Below are 22422 nucleotides of genomic sequence, written 5' to 3'. Positions count from 1 at the left end.
ACTTACATATAAGGTTGGACCAGACAGCTAAAAGGAGTTGTCCACACACCAAGGAACTCAACCATGGCCTGTACTCACAGATGAACTGTTAACAAAAATAGCTACTTGGAGTCACTGATGTCGGGAATCATTGCTGTATGGGTCCTTGCAGGGATAAAGGAATCAGTGAGCACCCCCCTCACTGAGGGTAACTGTCTTTAGACTCCACTGCTGCTTTTATCCAGAAAATTCAATTCAGTTCAGAATTTGTTAGCATCTACTATGAATTCAGTCAAAGCATTCCCTGTTAAGTCCCTCCACTGACTTTCTATTGCCCTTAGTGTATAGTCCAAGGTCATTAATAAGGCATCTAAGAAAGACCCAATAACATCTGCTCCTTGATTCCCTTTCCATTCTTACCTACTGTCACATTGTTTGCAGTAATCCAGTAGCCTTGGTCCTCTTTCTACTCAACTGATATACAGAGCCTTCTATTCCAAGATCCTCAGTGATATTATACCTGCTGGCATCTATTGGCCTACATAGCTCCTACTTTTCCTACAAGTTCCAGTTCTTCTTGGCCTTCTCTCCTGACCACTCCAAACGATGATAAGATTAAGTTTCTCCTTACCTGCTTATCTAATATCCTGTCCCTTCCCTTTCTAATATTTGTTGTAATAGTAATTGTTTTTATATCATATATGTTAATTGTGGTTTTTCTCATTATCAGAAAGTTCCATGAGGGCAGTGATAATTGTTCTCTTTCTGAGCAGCATGCTGGGATGTTGAATACACATGGTCACTGCTTTAATGTTCTCACACTATATAGTTATTGTGCCTCAACACCAAAAGTTAGCAGAACTAACTCAAAAAATTCAAGGCATGTGTTCACTTTAGCTATGGAGGAATATATGGTTTAGAATCGGTAATTCTCACTTCTGCTGCCACAAAACAAGAAATCTCAGTCAAAATGTATAAAGTACATTCCCAGTAAAATGCAAGTGTAGCAATATTCAGTACTCTGCTTCTTATGGAACTGATTTCCAATTGCCAGTAAGGAAACCCCACATTCACTTTAATCATTGTGTTCCCAAAATCTAGTGCAATGAACTTTAGTAACATTAGGAGGATAACTAATTTATAGATAAAGTGAAAATTGTCTGTCTGTTGCCTCATTAATTCATCATGCTTTATTTTTAACTTAATGTGATAATAGCATAAGCTACTCCAATTTAAAAGAAACATAATTTCAAATACTTCAATTATTAAATTATTAAGATGAACACAAACACCAAACACCCTTCTTGTAAAACCAATGTAAAAATCCAAATTGACATCCTCTAAAACCCTACTTATAAGCTTTGAATGTTTACAATTTAATGATTCCAAATGTTTATCGTGTTCCTTGGAATTTTTTTTGCCTTAAACCATTTTTCCATTTTATGATTTATAAAAACTCAATAATTGAATTTCAGCAGCCAAGATTGTAAAATACTATATTATAGAGCAGGAATCACTAGGGTATAGAAAGAACTCAAAAAGCTAAACACCAAAAATACAAATAACCTAATCAATAAATGGGCCAAGGACCTGAACAGACACTTATCAGAAGATGATGTAGAATAAATCAACAAATACATGAAAAAATGTTTTAATGTATTTGATTGATTATCACAGTGACATTATCACTGCCCTCATGGAACTTTCTGATAATGAGAAAAACCACAATTAACAAATTGAGCAATTTGAGAAATGCAAATCAAAACCAATTAGAGAACTGCAAATCAAAACCACTCTAAGATTTCATCTCACTCCAGTGAGAATGGCAAATATTATGCATACAAACAATAATAAGTGTTGGCGAGGATGTTGGGGAAAAGGGTACACTCATACACTGATGGTGGGACTGTAAATTGGTGAAGCCAATATGGAAAGCAGTATGGAGATTTCTTGGAAAATTGGGAATGGAACCACAATTTGACCCAGCTGTGCCTCTCCTCTTGGTCTATACCCAAAGGACCTAAAAACATCGTATTACAGGGACACAGCCACATCAATGTTGATGGCAGCACAATTCATAATAGCTAAACTGTGGAACCAACCTAGATGCCCTTCAGTAGATGAGTGGATAAAAAAATATATGACATATATACACCATGGAGTATTACTCAGCAATAAAAGAGATAAAATCACGGCATTTGCAGCTAAGTGGATGGAGTTAGAGAAGATAATGCTAAGTGAAGTTAGCCAATCCCCAAAAAAAACAAATGCCAAATGTCTTTCATATAAGGAGGCTGATTCATAGTGGGATAGGGAGAGAGGGAGCATGGGAGGAATAGACAAACCCTAGGTAGGGCCCATAGGTTGGAGGGGAAGGGAGGCGGCACAGGGTAATTAATGATAGTGGAATGTGATGTCCATTACTATCCAAAGTACAGGTATGAAGACACAAATTGGTGTGTATATACTACGTATGCAACCAGAGATATGAAAAATTGTTCTCTATATATGTGATAAGAATTATACTGCATTCTGTTTGTCATATATAAATAAAAAATATTTACATAAAAAAGTTGTTTAAGTCCTATTTGGATAATACTGCCATGTAGAAAATATTTTGTTTTTATTGCACTGTTTTTTTGCTTTTGGTTTTTTTTAATAATGTGTTTATTAGGTCAAATATGACCAGGGAAAATTCTGATTCTAAGAAAGTCTTTAAAACCACCCTTAATAAGATGAAGAATTTTAACTGCTGAATAATATACTCTCTACCACTTATTTGCATTTTTACTAGTAAAATTTTGTTCAAAGAAAAGCAATATTGGATCACCTAAATAACCCTGAGATAAATATGAATTTATATTCTCTTAACACAGAAATTCAGATTTTTCTTTACTACCACTCTATTAATCAATCTAGCTGTTTTCATATAAAAATGTTCTTAAGTCTCCAGCTGCTTATTTGTCATGAGAATAAAAGAGGGAGAGAAGGCTGGGATTTGGCGCTCACTGGTAGAGCACTAACCTTGCACCTGCAAGGCCCTGGGTTCGATCCCCAGCACCATATAAAAATAAATAAATAATAAAAAGGTATTGTGAGCAAACAAATCTAAAAAATAAATATATTTTTTAAAAAGGTAGAGAATCTATGACATTAAAATTTTATGAATGAAATAAAATCATTGGAATGTCAATATATTGGATATTTGAGATTTTTGTCTTGGAGTTTCTTGAGAACAAATAGATAGGCCAGTTCTTTTCCACAACCTAGGAGAAGGGCCATTTCAGACAATTAAGTATTGTTCATGACTCATCCTACATATAAATCTACCTCAGCAAGAGCTGAAAATTCCAAATTCCTCCCTCCATATTATTCCTAAAATCTAGAAAAGCCCTGACACCTTCTAGATACATACTATCCTCCTAGATATGCAAAGTGAAACTCTTAAGCGAGAGAGGAAAAACGTCTTTGACTTTTCTTTGCATGTTACTCTGCCTCTCAACCACTCAAAGTTTGCTTACTCATCCATTCATTCATTTCAACTATCAGGCATTTACTCAGCAAACATTCAGTATCTGCAATTTCTAATACAGAGCATGAGCATTGGTGATTATTTTAATACATATTTTAGATACATTTTGTGTTATTTGTGCTAGATATTTACATTGGAATGGGTCCACACATAGGAAAAAGAAAATAACAGAGTCACATGACAAGTTTTGGGAAGAAACTATTTAAATGGCCTAAACAAGGCAGAGTATGAGATCATTTTAAAGATTACTATGACAGCAATATGGAATTGGACTGGAAAACTCCATGTAAAGATAAGGAGACCAGTTAAGACAATTCTGCAGTAATCCTGGCAAAATACCATTTGAAGCAGCTAACATTTATGGAGCATACATATGTGCTAGCTTCTGTACTTAGTGCTTTATGTGCATTTGCTCAATCAATCACTACCACCCAACATGTATTTATGCATTGTTCTTATTTTATTATTAACATGAGTCTCCTTAGTATAAGAAAGAAAAGTGAGCAACTGCCATTAGTAAACAGTTGAGCTGGGATTTGGGCTTACATCTGGTTAGCCTGGAATTTGATCACCATGCTCTAGGAATTAATTAGTGCTTCACCTTGAAGAGTGATAGGGGAAAGAAATACACATAAGAGATTTTGATGTATTAGGGGTTTTTTTTGTTTGTTTGTTTTTGTTTTTGTTTTTTTGTTCATTGACATGCTGGGGATTGAACCCAGGGTTTCCCAAATGCTAGGTAGATGCTCTATCACTGAGCTAAAAACCCCCATCCCCATATTAGACACTTCAGTTTAGCTTAAGAATTGTATCTCTAGAATGATTCAACATATAGTGAGCATTATTCAACATTACAGTGAAATAGACTAATTAGAAGTCTATTTACATGGAACATTTAGGAGATTCCTTAAAAAACACTTCATACTAGAAATACATGAAGTCAAAGTGCAACTTTGTGTCAAGACTAACAAACTCAACATAGTAAGTACAAATTCAAGAAAAAAAAAGTATTAATTGATTGGGATACCACTAGGTATCTATTAATCAAACTTTCCTCTGGTCTATCCCTAAGGACACATAGAGAAGCAATACATCTTCCTCTTCTTGTTCATATGACAGCTGCCAGATATTCACCCTCTGGCCCCAGTTCATCAGTGTGAACAAAAGAACAGGTGAGAGAGACAATGGTACAGATCCATGAGGACCACGCTGGTCGTGAAGGCTTGTGGGAGATTGCCAGAAGATTGTCATTGTCAGAACTAAAAAACTATTCCCAAAATAAAGGTACATAGTTTGGGATATGCCCATGCACTAACTTTAACAAATTAAGAGCAAATCTACAAAATAACTACTAGAGACTATAATGTCACCCTTGTAACAGATAGCAAGTATGATTGGTGAAGAGAAGAGTTCCATAATTGAGGCTTTGAAAAACAACATATCTGATCTCCCAGGAAATTCTAGCATTGATGGTGCATAAGGGAATTAAAATAGAATGAATGGTGCATTGCCCTAAGCTTCTAAATTGTACCATATGCACAAGATGCACAACATATTTAACATCTTCTACACATGTAGAGACTTCAAGTAGGATCCCAAAAGGAAGTACAGGTCTCACTGTTGAGTGTGACAATAATAGGTGATGGAAACTCTCACCTCTAGAAATAATCTGTCATTACCAATTGTGGGAGGAATGGGAGGCAATACCAGGGCACTGATTTTGTTCTACAGCCCCAGCAAAGAAAGAAAAGGAGTTGCATCCACAACCCATCCTTATATCTGACACACAGCCCCCAAAAGAAATGTCCTAGTGACCCAAGTCAAGACTTTTCACATCCTTCTCATTCCAAGTTGCAATTACAACATACTGGACTTAAAAAAATTCCAAATATTTACTGGAAAATTAAAGTAACAAGTTAAAATTACACCTCAGTTTTGCTTGTCTTATGATTCAGGTCTATCTGGAATTGTCTGAGAAATAGACTATCACAAGCCTGCAAAGGATCCAACTATACCGAGAATATTTTGAATAGATATAATAACCTGGGAGATTTCACTTATATAAAAATCATCAAACTTGTAAAGATAATAATGGGCTGCAACAGTAGCATAAGAGATAAAAGAACTGGCAATTATGATACAGCCAGTGACCTGGAAATCATGTACTAACATCCTTATTATACTTCCTTTTGACTTTCCACTTCTTTAATGTAAATAACATGAACAACAAAATTAGTAACATTTTTAAGGAAGCAGTAGTAGTTCTGAGATTTACTGCTAATGTCAGAAGCAATCAGAGATTTAAAACAAAAAAAATAAAACGATCTAAGTGAATTAGCAACATGGCTACTCTGGTTTGCATGTTTTCTCCTTCCCAAATTCCTCTTTAAATTTAATTGCTATTATAATAGTTTTAAGAGGGGAACCTTTGTGAGGTTATTAGGACCTGAGTGCTCTGCCCTCATAAATAGATTGATGCCATTATTACAGGGGTGGGTTCATTTTTATAGAAGTAGTTTCCTCAAAAAATGACAAATTCAGCCCTCTTTTGTCTCTCTTTCACCCTCTCTTTGCCCTTGCAGCATATAATGCCTTCTGACATGTCATAATGCACAAGAAGGCCCTCACCTGATGCCAATGACTTGAAGTTGGATTTCCAAGTTTAGAGAATTTTGATCCTATAAATTTCTGTTTAATGTAAATTACCCAGAGGGTGGCATTCTGTTATAACAGCACACAAAGGAAACACACAATGGTGGAATGGAAGTTGCTAGATCTTATTCTCTTGAAGAAACATTAATTTGAACCATTTTCCAAATAGGAAAATGCATTCACAACTCCTAAGCCATTAGGGAAGCACATACAATATTTGGGACAGAGCAGAGAAATAAGAAAAGAAGTGTTAAAGAGAATGGAAAGGACAGTTTCACTTTATCCATATCACCCCTCTCCTAAACCTGAGAAACACAGAGCAGACATTCCCTCTTTGTGGAGAAAGGAGTTTGGAGTGAGCACTAAACTTTCACTATACCCCAGCCCTACCCCAGGGTTATAATAGGCTTCCCCTTCCTGGTGTAAATACAGCCCCAAACTTCCTGCTGACCTCCAGAGACATAGCCTCAGGTATATTCTGGCACCATCCTGGCCCCAGAAGCCCCACACTCCAGACTAGGTCACTGAAAACAGACTAAAACCTTGCCCCAATATCAGGCCAAGCCCACAGCCCTAGATTTTAAGCCAACCACAACATGAAGCCATCTTCCATGGATCCTACCCCTGGCCCACCTCTGTAGACCCACGCTCTATACTCACTCCTTTGGACACAGGTGCCAGGACCATGCTAGTAAAAATGAGAATCAGAATGGCTCCTTCAGATTCAGGACCATGTTCGACCCCACAGGTGTTCCCTTGCCCACACCAGCACAAGACCAGCACCCACAGATTGATATGAAGGCCCACCACAGTGCCAGATGGGTCCATGTGAACTCAGTATACTGGTATGCTCCTCTATATGCTGGGAAATAATGAATAAACTCCTTAACACATAGGACCTTCCTAGATTGGATTTTGAAGTATAGAAACGTTAAGCAAATCTACAGCAAGCAGGGAGATTGAATCAGATTTTAAAAGTCTGCCATCAAAGAAAAGCCAAGGAGTAGATGGCTTCACTGATGTATTCTATCAAATATATATTTTTAAAAACCTATTTTAACTGATACATAAATACATAAAATTATACATATTAGTACAGTACCAAGTACCATATGTATATGTATAGAAACACTGAATAAAATTTAAGTAAGGTTGAAAAAGTCTAATATTTGTGATTTCTTCATGGGGAAAACATTTAAAATCCTTTTTTGAAGCTTTTGAAATTGTACATTTTTTTGTTTTCTATTATCACCCTATTTTTCAATAGCACACAAAAACTCCATATTCCTATCTAACCATAAGTTAGCATCCATCAAATTTTCATCAGCACTTCAAAGTTCTAATAACCACAGTCTGCTCTTGAATTCATTGAGACCATTTTCTTTTTTTTTTTTTTAATTCCTCATATCAATGACATCATGAAGTACTTGTCTTTCTGTGTCTGGCTTCTTTCTTTTTTCAGGGTAAGGGAAAAGGAGTTGAAGATCCAACCCAGGACCCTGTATACACTATGCATGCATTCTGAGACATGCCCCCACTTCTGGCTTATTTTACTTATAATATGGTCTCCAGTTCCATCCATGTTGTCAAACACAACAACATTTGTCATTCGTGCCTGAATGATATTCCATTGTACATGTGTACCACGTTTTCTTTGTTTATTTATCAGTTAAATGACATTGTTTCCACATTTTGACTATTGTGAATAGTGCCGCTAGGAAGGGAATCTGTGTTTATTTGATGTACTTTTTTGCTTCCCTTTGATATATATTCAGTATTGGGTTTATTGGATCATACAGTAGTTCTATTTTCAAATTTTTGAATGAACACCATACTATTTTCTTAATAACTATCCTAATGTACAGTCTCACCAACAATGTACAAGGTTCTCCTTTTCTGTAGATCCTCACTATCTGGTTTTTCTGGGTTTTCTTTTGAGAATTTTTTTAGTTGTAGGTGGACACAATACCTTTGCTTTGTTTATTTACGTGTGGTGCTGAGGATCGAACCCAGGGCCTCAGACATGCCAAANAGAAAGAAAATACTCCATTTACAACAACAAAAATATATGTAAGGATAAGCTTAACAAAGGAGGTGAAACACATGAACATAAAAAAATATAAAATATTAATTTAAGTAGAAACAAACAGGTAGATAGATAGTCCATGTTCATAGATTAGAATAATTTATATTCTACCTAAAACAATCTACAGACTTAATGTCAATGACTTTTTGGGATATGATTCCAAAAACACAGGCAACAAAAAGCTAAAACAGACAAAAATGATTGCATCAAACTAAAAATCTTCTGAATGGCGAAAAAAAAAAAAGCAACAGAATGAATGATAACCTATGCGATGGGAGAAAGTATTTGAAAATTTGCATCTTTAATAAATAATAATATTTATTATTATTTGTTATTAGTTTATTGATATATATCAATAAACAATAAACTAATAACAAAAAGTAAGTGAAAAATATGAACAAACATTACTCAACAGATGATACTCAAATAAATGGCCACCCTATATTTTAAAAGCTTCTCACTGGGAATAATCATCAGGAAAATAAAAATCAAAACCATAATGAGATATCACCTCACACCTGTAAAACAGCTTATTGTTAAGAAATACATGAACATTAACAAATATCAGAGAAGTAGGTAAATGAAAAACTTTGCGCTTTGTTGCAATATTTTAAACTTGTAAAGACACTTGGAAAACAGCATGGAATTTCTTTTTAAAAATTAAAATTTAAAAATAGAACTATTATATGATTCAGTAAACCTGCCTTTCAGTGACCATGGATGAATAAAGAAAATGTGAGGAAAAAAATAATATATACTCATATATGTAATGTATATGTATATCATATATCACACACAGATATAAAGAAAATTATTTCATTTGCACCAACATGGGTAAGCCTAAAGGTTATTATGCTAAGTGAAATAAGCCAAACACAGAAAGATAATTACTGCATAATCTTACTTATATGTGGAGTCTGAAAAATTAAATATGTAGAGAATGAAATGGAGTTTATAGGGACTGAGAGTGAGGGAAATTAGAATATATTGATCAAATGGTACAAAGTTTGCAGGATGATCAGTTCTGGAAATCTAACCTGAAGCATGCTGACTATAGTTAATAATAGTATATTGTGTATTCACAGTTTGAAGAGAGAAAATACTAATATTTCTATCATAAAAATAATAATTGGCAATTATAAGACATGAGAGGTAACTTAATTAGCTTGTGGTAATCATTTCATGGTATATATTGAAACATACAATGTAAATATATATATATAATTTTTGTAACTTATACTTTCCTAAAGTTGGGAGTGGAAATGAGAGAAGCTAATAACAGACATTAAAAGTGTGACAAATTCTTAAATATATATATGAGACACTAAATGGCAATACCAACAAACCTTTAAGAAAGACTTTGAGAGATAATGGAATTTCCAAAGATTAGATTGGTTGAGTCAAAACTTATCGTGTAATCTTAAACTTATTGTGTAGATTTGGGAAAAGATTTTATTCAGGCAGGAGAGAATTAAAGACTGATTAGATATAGAAAATAAGTAGGCAGGAGAGAATTAAAGACTGATTAGATATAGAAAATAAGTGGCAATGAATTGTTCCAATTGACTACAAGTTTTCATTCAGACTTTGGGTAGATGGTGATATGAGTCAGCCAGACAAAACATGGAACAGAAGGAAGATATTTAGTGCAGAATAAGGGGATGTGACTGGTTTGGCACATGATGATCTCAGCTTTTAACTTAAGCTGTGTGAATTATGTAAGTGAAAAAAGTTCATTAAATTTCTTAATCTATTCAAATAGGAAAAATGCTTATCAGATTTGGAAATATGTATTGGGTGAATCTAAAGAGAGGTGGAAAACATTTTGTGTGTTGAAGTGAAACTGCTTGGTGAAGAACTGTAAACTACATTGTAACATATATATAATTTTTCCTTCCATCTTTCATTCCTTCCTCCCTTCTTCCCTTCCATCCTTTGAATTCTTTTTTTTAAGAGAGAGAGAGAGGAGAGAGAGAGAGAGAGAGAGAGAGAATTTTTTAGTATTTATTTTTCATTTTTTGGTGGACACAACATCTTTATTTTATTTATTTTTATGTGGTGCTGAGGATCGAACACAGTGCCCTGCGCATGCCAGGCAAACACATTAACGCTTGAGCCACATCCCCAGCCCTGAATTCTTAATAAGATACAAAAAAAAGAACACAGGAAAGGTCAGAAATATTTCTAGGTTGATTTATTACGAGTAAAATGAGAAAGAAGTGGAAAAGGAAAGGAATGCTTGAATTTGGAGTGGAAAGAAAGGAATTTTCAAAACTATAGAGAGCCAAAACATAGTCAATTAGGTCACTTTCAGAGTGAAGCTGCTACAGTAGCACATTTTTCTTCCACAGTTCTAGCTTGTTTTAGCCTCATTATCCTTTCTTTCCAAGGAAAAATAGATCTTTCAGCAGAAAGATGCAGAATGTCCCCCACGGTTTGTTGTTTAGAGAACGATGACATAGAGATTGGTAAATGCTTTGGAAGTATAGCTTATCTTTGGTACCTACATACCTTATGACCTCTAGAAAGGAAAAAAAAGCAGAGAAACAATCACAAATACATAGCACATATTCACAAGAAAAATATACTGAAATGGAGACTTGATAAATCCAGTGTAGTAGATGCTGCTGATGCCCCATATCTTATCCCTCAACCTACTTGAGATCTCTAGTAGTAGAAATAAACAATCTTCAGTCACTGACAAATTTACACCTAAAGTGTCCCATCTCTCTTCTTATTGTCCTGTTCAGTGGCATTTCTTGGAGGCATGGTGGAATTAATAAACCCACTATATATATATAAGAAAGTCTTTGAGAGATAATGGAATTTCCCTCAAGTAGAGGAGATACTAATGAGTACATCCATGCCTTGGGTACTAATCTCTGTAGGCTAATTCTGAGTATGTTGCACATAGTTTCTTACAGAGCCCATTGTGAGATTCAGCCTCCTTTTGCCTACAGGGGTAACTCCCATATTAAAACATCTTTTATTATTGCCTTTTCTTCTTTACCCATGTTGTTTCTCCAGTTTCTCACGTGGGCATTCTGAAATCTTCAAAATGAACTACTTTCAAACACAGAGTTGCCTTGGAGTTTCTTCTGGGGCAAACCTACATTGAAAAACCTAGTAAACCAATATCTGAGAATCTTTCTTTATCAGTTAGAAATATTGGTCCAGGAAAACCTTATGAACAAAGATTGAGTCCTGTGGTTTTAGTTAAGTGACACAAACCTCCCTGAACCTATCAGTGAGGTTACCTTAACATTGAGACCTCAATTCCAATACTGACATTCTGACCAGGAGAGCACCTCTAAAACACTTTTTGTGACTTTCCTGGGTGTGTCCGGACCACACCCACTCACATATAACTTTTGACACTTCCTGAGTTTGGGATTGTTGCATTTGGTCACTAGACTCTGGAGGGACTCTGAAAACCTGCTCAGCTGGTTCTCGGTTTCTTCCTCATCTAAGGAAAAATAAGGAGATCCATGATGTGCGCTGGACCCACCCAACACCGCGGGAGCCTCTTTCCATTCCAGTGCTTCCTTCTGGGGGCCCTGGTGTTCTTGCTGTCTGCTACATCCTCTGAAGCCTGTGGTGAGCCACCAACATTTGAAACAATGCAGCTCACTGGCCAATCTAAACCCCTTTATGAGGTCAGGGAGCAAGTACATTATGAATGTAAACCTGGATACAAGCGGAACCCTTCTTTCAACACTTCTTCTACTTGTGGTGCAGACAGCACATGGTCCTCTCTTTCAAATGCTGCTTGTTCTAAGAAAACATGTCCAGTTCTACCAGATCCTGTTAATGGCCAAGTAAACGTACTTAATGGAAGCTTGGAGTTTGGTACATATGTTGAATTTGTTTGTAATGAGGGGTTTTATTTAATTGGTAAGCAAATTCTACGTTGCAAGCTTAAAGGATTGAATGTGGTTTGGAGCGGGGATCTCCCACAATGCGAAAAGATTTTGTGTGAACCACCTCCACAAATAGAAAATGGAAAGTACACCCCAGAAGAAAAGGAAGTATTTGAATATTATGAAGTAGCAACTTATACGTGTAATCCCAATCCTGGATCAGATAAATTTTCACTCATTGGACAGAGCCAGATTCATTGTTCTGGCCATGGACAATGGAGTAGTGACCCTCCTCAGTGTAAAGTGGTCAAATGTCCATACCCAGTAATTGAAAATGGAAGACAAATATCAGGATTTGGAAGTAAATATTACTACAATGCAATGGTTACGTTTGAATGTTTGAAGGGTTTTTACCTTCATGGAAGTGACTTGGTTGTCTGTGGTAGAAATAGTGCTTGGGAACCCCCAATTCCAACGTGTTCTACAGAAGCATCTCCTACCAATACAAAACAGCCTTCTAATGCAGAATCTGCTACTTTTACAACAACTCCAATTACTTCACAAAAATCTCGTCCAAATGAAGGATCACTTACGTGTGAGGATTTAGATGAATGGATCCTTGCTTTGATTTTTATTACTTTGTTGGAGTTACAATAATTGACATCCGAGGATACAGATGTCTTCAAAGCAGGAAGAAAAGGAAAACAGAACCAACCACCCCAACAGAACAATGGTTTCCACAAACTGGTTTTCAAGTTTTTTTGAATTCTATTAAAATCATCAGCTCTGAAATAGTTATTCTCTAGTTTTAGGCTCATAAATGCAACGCTCACGTCAAAGCTAACATTTTCATGTGGCTTAAATATACTCATCATACTTTAAAGCTTCTTGTATGTCAAGGTATGAATATATTGCCTGTTTTCCCTTAAATAACACTTGCATTTATAGTGCAAGTCAGTGTTCTTGGGAGCATTTAGATAGGGATATTTTTTATTTTATAAAAATATGAAAATGAAATTACATTTCATGGGTAAAGAAAGTGATTTTGACTTTTTTTATTCAAAGATTAATACAAACTTTTAAGATTTACTTTCAATAACTAAAATGTATTATACATAGGTTCATTGTAAAAAAAATACACTAAGCCTTTATCCATTAAAAATATGAACTCTGAAAATCAAAAATATGGAAAAGTTGACCTCATTGACAATTATTAGAAACTTCTCTGAATGTTAATAGAGTAAAATTCTATTTTTTGTAAATACCTCCAATTTACCATATGTGTGCAAAGAAGTGTATATACATATACACTTGCACATGATGAACCCCAAAAATACACACATGTAAACCTGTATGCACAAATATGAAAACACACATACATACAGGAACACACATACAAATACACACAATCTATAAAACCTGATTTTGAGGTTTTTCCTCTTGGAATGATGTTGTTTCCATCACAGTTTTCTTCCCTGCATGAGGTTCCTCAAAACCCCCAAAGGATACATATATTTCCCTGAAATGAAAGATGTTACCTGTCTTAAAACTCCAACCATATTCCAAAGTATTAGCAGAGTTTAATATTAAAATGAGGGGAAAAGAACAAGAGAAAGGAAGAAACATGCAGGGACAGAGAGAATTTTTTTCTTTAGTGAAAGATAAAAAACATATCAAAGGCCTCAAATATGAAAAATTTTCTGTTCCATGGATCCTTAAAATGTATTTAACATGTCTTCAAAGAGTTTATAGAGTCAATTGAAATGCTTCTTGTCATTTTAACTTTAAAAACCAATATATAAATTACAGGATAATTACAACTATCTTAAATAAAAAACTAGAAAGAAACAAAAAAAATTAATAGTAAGATCCAATTATCTCTGTTATAGGTTATAGAAGTATTATTTATTTTTAATAGTTTATGTCTCTATAATTATCAATTGTAAAAATAAAATTTATATAATGCACTTATATATGCAAAAAATACTTTATGTGTCCAAGTGTACACATATATGCACATTGTTTGTGTGATGAACAAAGCAACTTTAACTTAGTTTTACAAAAGAGTAGAATTGTTGCCCTTTGATATTTAAGTCTAGGGTAGTATAATACCTTGTGCTCTATACCTTGTTTCCTTTTCATGCTGGTCTTAGATGCAGGCTTCTATTAAACTCAGATATTTTCTACAAAATGTATGCAATCATGTCATGTCATATCAAAGACAGACATTAGATCAAAGGCTATACTTCCAGGCTTCAAATATATTCCTCTTTCTTATTTCTAAACCAAAAATGGTAAGTCAGAACTGAGCAACTTCCAGTAATGAGCTCTCCTTACCTAGCAATACTGAACAAACCTCTCAAGGTACATGTTTGATCCACTTGTTTATTTTGACCTGGATTCAAATCCAGAAATAAGATGTTATCTGTACAGGTTAGAGTTTTGTTTTGTTCTGTTTTTTTTTCCTCTCTAAACTCAGGAACAATTTATTGTCTCTCCAGTATTATTCTATATGGAGACTCTAGAGGACTTTGAAGTACCCAGGATCTCTAAAGTAAACAAAGGTGAATCTGACTGGTATTTAACACCAGAAGGAAGAAGAAGTTCTACTTATTTTCTGCAGTGAACCACAGCCCTCCATTTGAACAGCAAGAAACCTCAAGTACCACACATGTATCAAGCACATCATCTTGTCAAAAGATGGCCAATGTTTCATGTTTCTTATGACTCATGTAGGCTGTAGTATTCAATTGGTCCAAACAGAATATCTCATAGCTAGTCATATTAATTGAAGCACAAAGGAAAGAGGAAGAAAAAGAGATAGAAAGAAACAGTATAAAGAAAAAAGAAAGAGAAAGAAATCCCATAACTGCAATTATAATATTTTTCCAAAGCATAAAATCAATTAAAGTACATTTTTCTGCTCTTTATTTGAATTTTTTGGCATCATCCTTCAGACATTCTGGAAACCATGTCAGATTTTGTAAAGAACATAGAGTATTTTAATTCTTGATAAAGAGAACATTTCTCCTAAGAGGACTCAAGAGCTATGAACAGAAGCGTTAGTGAGGGTATTTCTGTCTTCCTTGAGCACTGGTGTTGGAATGGCTCATATTTTCACGTGCTTTTGATATCTGTTTCTCCACTGGAGACCAAGAATTTGTTTGTCCAACGTGTCTCTCTATCCGTGATTCTCACAGTTACTTCCTTATAAAGCTTAAATGACAGGACTTTACAGGATTGATGTCATTCTTAAAAGAAGGCACCTGTCCCACAATAAAAGAATATCGTTATTGATTTACATTTCAGTGCAACTCTTTGTAAATTTTGCTACTTTCACTGTACATATAATCAACCCCATTTGCAGTTCACATTAATAAAATCTAGTTTGTCAGGAAATATTTAATTGAATAACAATGTTGTGAAAAAAACATTTTTTGTTCTAATTAGTTATACATGAGAGTAGAATGCATTTTGACACATATTACATAAATGGAATATAACTTCTCATTCTTCTGGTTGTATATGATGTAGAATCCACTGATCATGTAATGATATATGTACATAGAGTAACAATGTCCAATTCTTTCTACTATCCTTCCTACCCCCTTTAAATGAGTTACCAATAACTATTCCATTTGAGTACCTTTTATTGGAACACTGTAACTTCAAGTTACAGAAATGTATCATATAGCACCTAAAAATATGATATCCCTGTGGATTAAAGGAAAGTACATTTGTAACAGAAGGGTTGCTTCCAGTGCTTATAAAATGATTGCTAGCTCAAGGCTAAAACATAAATTTTAAAAGCTAGTGTATTTAAGTGGGCAGGAACCCACAGATGATCCATAAAATGTATTGACACAAAGGAACACAGAACTTATAGTTTAAATGAGAGGGATAAAAACTCCTTATAAGGAGGAAAGAAATGAAGGGTTAAAAAAAAAAACCCCCATGACAAGCTTAGAGAAATGCTTGGAATCAAGGAAGACAAATTGTACACTGTAAACATAGGCTGTGCTCCCATATATACTCCTCAGCATTCAGATGGGTCTTATGACTGTTGCTTCACTTCTCCTTTTCCTAACATCACTAAATTGTTTCTAATTATAAACTTTATTACCATGCTAAATAATCGACATGTCTCTCTTTTTAGGGTTAACAATCTCAATGCAATAGTAAACACTCTCATCTCTTAGTTGTCCCTTACTAAGCAATTTAATTTTTTAATCATCTCTTTTAGAAACAATCCTGACAGTTCCCAACCAATATTATTACTCTTTTCTATACTTCTTCCAATTTGCCTACAATTTTCTCATAATGAGATTCCCCCATATGAAAGTTTTATTTATTATTCCAATTGTGATTGTCTCTACCCTGTGAAGAACCAACTTCTGCCTGTAATGGGATGTTTCCATAGATGGCTCAAAAATCATAATGGAATGCCTGTGTAATAGCATATTTCAACCTCATTTCTAATTTGTTATTCTGTATCACCATAGGTCTTTCTGACAATACTATTTCCAAGTTATTCATTTCTTGTGAATGTCTCGCTAATAATAATTTCCCCAGACATGGGAGCCTCCTCCTACCCAGAGAGACTTCATCTTCTTGTTATTAGTCCATATTTCTTGTGTCATGAAATCACCAGGCAGGTTCAGGTTATTTTCATATTTAATGGTGTTAGTATTGCTTTTATTTACTGGAGTGCTTGTGAAATACTTCCATTTATGTCTAATTTTCCCCTTTCATCATATCATTTAACCAAACTTACCAGTCCTGAAAGCTGAATCTGATTAAATACTACCATTTTGCCACATCTGTTTCACACTGAACATGAAGGCTTTAAAACATTTCAAACTCCTTGGTATGATTTGGATATGGTTTGAGGATATCCCCCAATCTTGGTCCACAGTATGGCAATGCTGATTCAACACTTAATATAAGCTAACGAGGTCACAGGGGTATTGCCCTTGAAAGAAATTAATGCTGTTATCTCAGATCAGCTCTCACAGAGTGTATTGTTAAAAAAAAAAAAAAATTTAAAGCCTGATCCCTTAATCCATCAGGCATCTGTGTCTTGCCATAGGATCCTTTTTCTTGTGTTCTGTTATTGGGACACCATCCACCATGAGTCCCATATCAGAGACCAAACTGATGGGGCCTGTACCATCTTGGACTTTAATTCTCTAAAACTATAAGGTAAACATAAACTTCTTTTCTATATAGATTATCCAGCAGCAGGTATTTTATTATTGATATGTAAAACAGACTAACATCCTCCTAATTTCCATTTGAGTATTCCTTGCTAGACCAAGAAGACTATTTAAATGACTATAGCTAAATCAAGGTGTCACAAAATACATTGCTCAAGAATTAGCATTTACAATTTATGTCTGGAGAACAAGTATCAATCAACTGTTTAGTAACAGTAAGGAAGACCCATTTTTTATCTCCATTTTGTTCAGAAAAACCTTCAAGGAAGTGGCATTATAAAATGTTAAACAAATAGGAAATATTTTTACATGACACTGAACAACTATTTTAAAATAATTACAAAACAAAATAAAGGATGCTATTGTTTCTTTAAAGTCTTAGTAAAATAAAGACACCTGAAAGTCACCCAAACTCAATCTCTGTTCTGTCAACAACATAATTAGTTGTGACTCTGATGCATTAACTTCTAAATCTTAGTTTCTTTGTGGATCGAATGAGTATGATTTGCCTGCATTCATAGGATTTTTGTAAGGTATAGCAAATAATGTAGACAAAGTAGTTTGTATGGTGCTTAATATGTTACCCAGTAACTAGCATATATCAAGATTTCATTTGTTCAATTTATACAGAAGAAAGTATATACTCTTTGTGACATCCATGTAATCTGTTTGCCTTTGTTGCTCTATGTGTACAATTGCCATTCAGATGAGTCCCAGAGAGTTAATTCCATATTCTTCAGTTGCCACATTACTTTTCTTTCAAAAGTTTGTCAGATTTCAGCAGTTACAGTTTTTAGAAATGCAATTTTGCACCAAAGGGAATTTTATTTATGCTTGCAGTCTCCACCTACATAACATCCCAATTTATATCAGAGATAATTATATATCATATTTTTTACTATCAAAATTCTTAAAGATCATGTCAAGTTTGAATTACTTTATCTAACTCTCATTTATTCCGAAAGACTTTGAGATCACAAGCATATCTCACAGTAAACATTTTGAATTGCTCATGTGTTAAATATTCAGGCCTGCAGCTCAGCAAATCTTATAACACTACTTGGTAAAACTTTTCTTATTCTGCTTATGAAAGAATAGCACAGAGTCTCTAATTTGAAGTTTGAAGTTAGTTGAATATAAACATTTCTTATTTCAATTTTAGTCATTAATTACTTCATTTTCCTTAGCCTAGGGAAGGAATATAACATTTCAGTCATAAAACAAATGTTCATTAATATCACCTATATTTAAATTTTTTAACTTAAACTTTTCATGGCATCATCTGGGTCACATGTCTTAAAGATAAATCATTATCACTCAAGATTCCATTGTCCTTCATATTCACTCTCTCGCATCAACACATTTGCTTTGATTCCCACTGTCATCCTTCATATGGACCCTCATCCCCAAATGTCTGAGTGCTGACATCAACAGGATCCCATCTGTTCCCTTGGATTCCAGCTTCTTTCCTAACAAATAATATTCCTGCCAAAATAACCTTTTAAAACTATTTTAATCTATGTTCCTCCTCTTGAACCACTCACTGGCTTCCCTTTGCCAAAGCAAATTTGCCAGAATAATTCTACAGAACACTAGGCCCACAAGGTGCTCCTTAGAAACAAGGTTCTGATAACAAAATGGAAAACACAGGACATTTTTTTTCTCCATTTAAAAATTCAGAAAGAATGTCAATGTCTCAAAGCCTAGAAATTGTTAACTTCTTGCTCTCACAAAATATTGCCTCAGAATCTCTCATTTGGATTTCTAATAGGTTTCTTAAGATTAATTTATCCAATGAAGAACTCCACTCACCTACATCTCTTAAAAACTGCTCTTCTTCTTACATTCCCACTCACTCAATTGCTCATGAAAAGCACTTAGAGATCATTCTTGACTCATCTCTTGATTCTTCTCCTACTATATGGAAGTGATCAGCAAACTATAATCCTATCTTATAAATGCAGCATAAAACCCACTAATCACTTCTTAGAAAAATACACTGAGAACATCTTAGCCCAAATATTAATTATCACACTTTTAAACAACATTACCTGACTTCTAAAATATCTCTTTGTATTCACCTTGATCCTCAAAAAGTTTATTCTCAACAAAGCAGCTAGAATGACACTTAAAAATACAAAACACATGATGTTAATTCTTGTATAAAATCATCCAATGGACTTGTGCTTCGGCGAGTAATGGAATAACTGGGACAGACTGAACTCCTCCATGGAAACAAATACAAAAATATTCCAAAAAGGTGAAATAACCATTTTTAGATGTTAGATCTTTTTTTGTACAACCAATAGAGTTTAGGTTTTTAAGAGAATATTACAAGCATGCTTTGTGTGTACAGGTACCTACAAGCAAAGGATCCAGTAATACCAAGTTGAGGAGACTAAAGATCAAAGCTTGGGTAGATGGATGAGATTTATAGGTATATTTTCAGAACAGTGGGATATATGCAGAAAAAAAAAGTCTCCAGAAATCTGCTTAAGGTTGTCATTAAGTCTGTTGCTAAATATTAATTCATACATGCACAGAATGAAATTAAATATGATTGAGCAAACAATAAATGGAAACTTAATAAAGCTTAACAAGTCAAGTTTCAGAATAAGTTCAGGTTACATTATGACCTATGAAGCAGAGTTACAGAAGGGCCACATTGCATTGGCAGTAGGACTGAACTTTCCTTTGACTGAAGGTTATTCCAAATATGTTCCAAACATCTTTGAAACCAGCCTACGTTGATGAGACTTCTCTGCATACAATAGTATCTGCCAGTAAAAAATACAATACTATAAAAACAGACAACAAAATCCATTAGTAAGTAATAAAAAAATATACAAAGTGTTCATAAAATTACTAGACATTTAAAAAGGTCAGAAATTATGGAAGATGAGATCCATCTATCTGTCAATAGAAACAGATCTGGAAGTAAACAAGGTAATGGGGTGGAATGATGTATGATGGAATTTAAAGTAAAGCACAAATATAACGAAGAAAATGTATTATATAAAAACAATCACAGAATTTCTAGGTCTGAAATTAATACTATCTATAAAAAATTTGTTGAATGGGAGTACTAGCAATTAAACATTGCAAAAACAAGTATCACTAAACTTGAACACCTATGATATCAAACCTAGTAAATAAAAATTTCAAAATAAAGAAAAAAGTACTTAACAGTAATTCTTGTTTTTTGTAGTTTTTTTTTAATTGGTGTATATACTATGTATACAACCAGAGATATGAAAAATTGTGCTCTATATATGTAAAAGAAAGAAAAGAAATACTTAAAAAGAAAAAGAAGAAGCTAAATTCCATTGATCTATGGGTGTATCAATTGATACCTTAAGTCCCCAAAGACAGAATAAAAGGCCAGAAAAATATATTTGAAGAAATAATGGCTAAAGTGTTCCAAATTTTACAAAAGCAACACACTCTCAGATTTAAGATACTAAGAAAAGCCCAAACATGATGAATAAAAGGAAAATCAAACCAAGACACATGATAACTTAATTGCCAAAGACCAGTGATAAAGAGAAATTCTTAAAGCATCTAGGGATAAAGACACATTACACAGAGGGACAAGAAAGAAGGATCACAAACTTCATGAAAGAAGAAGAAGAAGAAGAAGAAGAAGAAGAAGAAGAAGAAGAAGAAGAAGAGGAGNTGTTTTGAACAACCAATAAAAAAAATTAAAAAAAAAAAGATGGTAGATCTAAACTCAATCAATTGCACTTAATATAAGTTTCAACACTCCAAATACATAGAATATTCTATCAGAGGAAGAGATGAATAGACAGTTATTAGTATTAGCGTATTAGTATTTTAGAATGGGTGGTGGGTTTCCTACATATACATATACAAAGGTATATTTACACACATATAATCACATATTTATTTCAGAGTATAGATATAAAACCCATTAGCCTCTCTAAATACAAAGACATAGTTTAAAAGTTCAAGGACTCAAAGCACATAACATGCAGGAAACAGCTGGATTAGCTATATTACTATCAGACAAAATAAACTTCAGATCAAGAAATATTTCTAGTGATAAATATAGACATTGTAAAAAACAAAGGTGTCTTCTCCTTTGGAAAACATCAATCCTAAATGTATATAACTCAAACAGCTTTGAAATACCCAAGGGAAATTCAGAGAGAACTCATTGAAAGGAGAAATGGACAAGGGTACAAATGTTTCTGAAGATTTCAGCGATCCTTTCTCAGTATTGATAGAACAAGCTGACAGGCAATCAGAAGGATATAGAAAACAAACAACAGGATCCAACCTGACCTTTTTGATATACTCTGACAAGCAACAGCAGAATACACATTCTTACCAAATGTACAAGCAATATTCACCAGAACCGAACATAATCTTGGTCATAAAACAAGTATTAAAAATGTAAAAGGCAGTTGGGAAAGCTAAGGGAATAGCTCAAAGTCAGCCTCAGTAACTTAGCAAGTCCCTAAGCAAATTAGTGATACCCTGTCTCAAAATAAGAAATAAAAAATAAAGGGCTGGGATGTGGCTTAGTGTTTAAGCACTCCTGGGTTCAATTCCCAGTTTAAAAAAAAATGTTAAAGGACTGAAATCCTACAAAATATATTCTCTGGTACAAGCGTAATTAAATTAGAAAACAATAACAAAGTTCTTTTTTGTCTCATTACACAGGTATATTAAGATTCACCATTGGCGTTCTCTGGTTGTTGAAATATCTACATATGATTTTCTTTCTTCAAATATGTGGTAGATACTGGAATTTCACTTGCTCAAATCTACATCAATCATCTTTTGTGAATGTCCTTACACTGGCTGTGTATAGCACTAACAGGTATGTCACTTTAGTTTGTAGTCAATGTTAGACAAGCCCTAAAATTCCATGCCAGTCAGAGGAAGCTAATTCAACAGGGGGTAGCATTCCAGAGTGGGAAGATAGGTTCTTCTTTCACACAAAGACCTTTGTTTCTTCAAGATAGCTCTGGAAGAAGTTCTAGCATTTGGTCAACACTGTAAGCTTTAGTTTCTGTGACTTAGAAGCTATAGTATTTTTTCTGAGACAAAAACTAGTTCTTCAATGAGGGT

At 34.2% G+C, this 22422-nt stretch overlaps 1 protein-coding gene across 1 annotated transcript; it reads left to right on the top strand.

Annotated features, from left to right (window-relative positions):
* The first annotated feature begins 11740 nt into the window (after positions 1-11740).
* On the top strand, positions 11741-12766 carry LOC107152038 (membrane cofactor protein-like). Its single transcript, XM_015497505.1, has one exon. The coding sequence runs from the start codon at positions 11741-11743 to the stop codon at positions 12764-12766; it is 1026 nt and encodes a 341-aa protein (XP_015352991.1).
* Positions 12767-22422: the final 9656 nt, after the last annotated feature.

Source organism: Marmota marmota, unplaced genomic scaffold, assembly GCF_001458135.2.
Source record: "Marmota marmota marmota unplaced genomic scaffold, marMar, whole genome shotgun sequence".
Classification (NCBI taxonomy): Eukaryota; Metazoa; Chordata; class Mammalia; order Rodentia; family Sciuridae; genus Marmota; species Marmota marmota.
This window is presented reverse-complemented; position numbering and strand designations above follow the sequence as displayed.

Coding starts and splice junctions, on each gene's coding strand:
- LOC107152038 (XM_015497505.1), top strand. CDS start 11,741: ATGTGCGCTGGACCCACCCAACACCGCGGGAGCCTCTTTCCATTCCAG.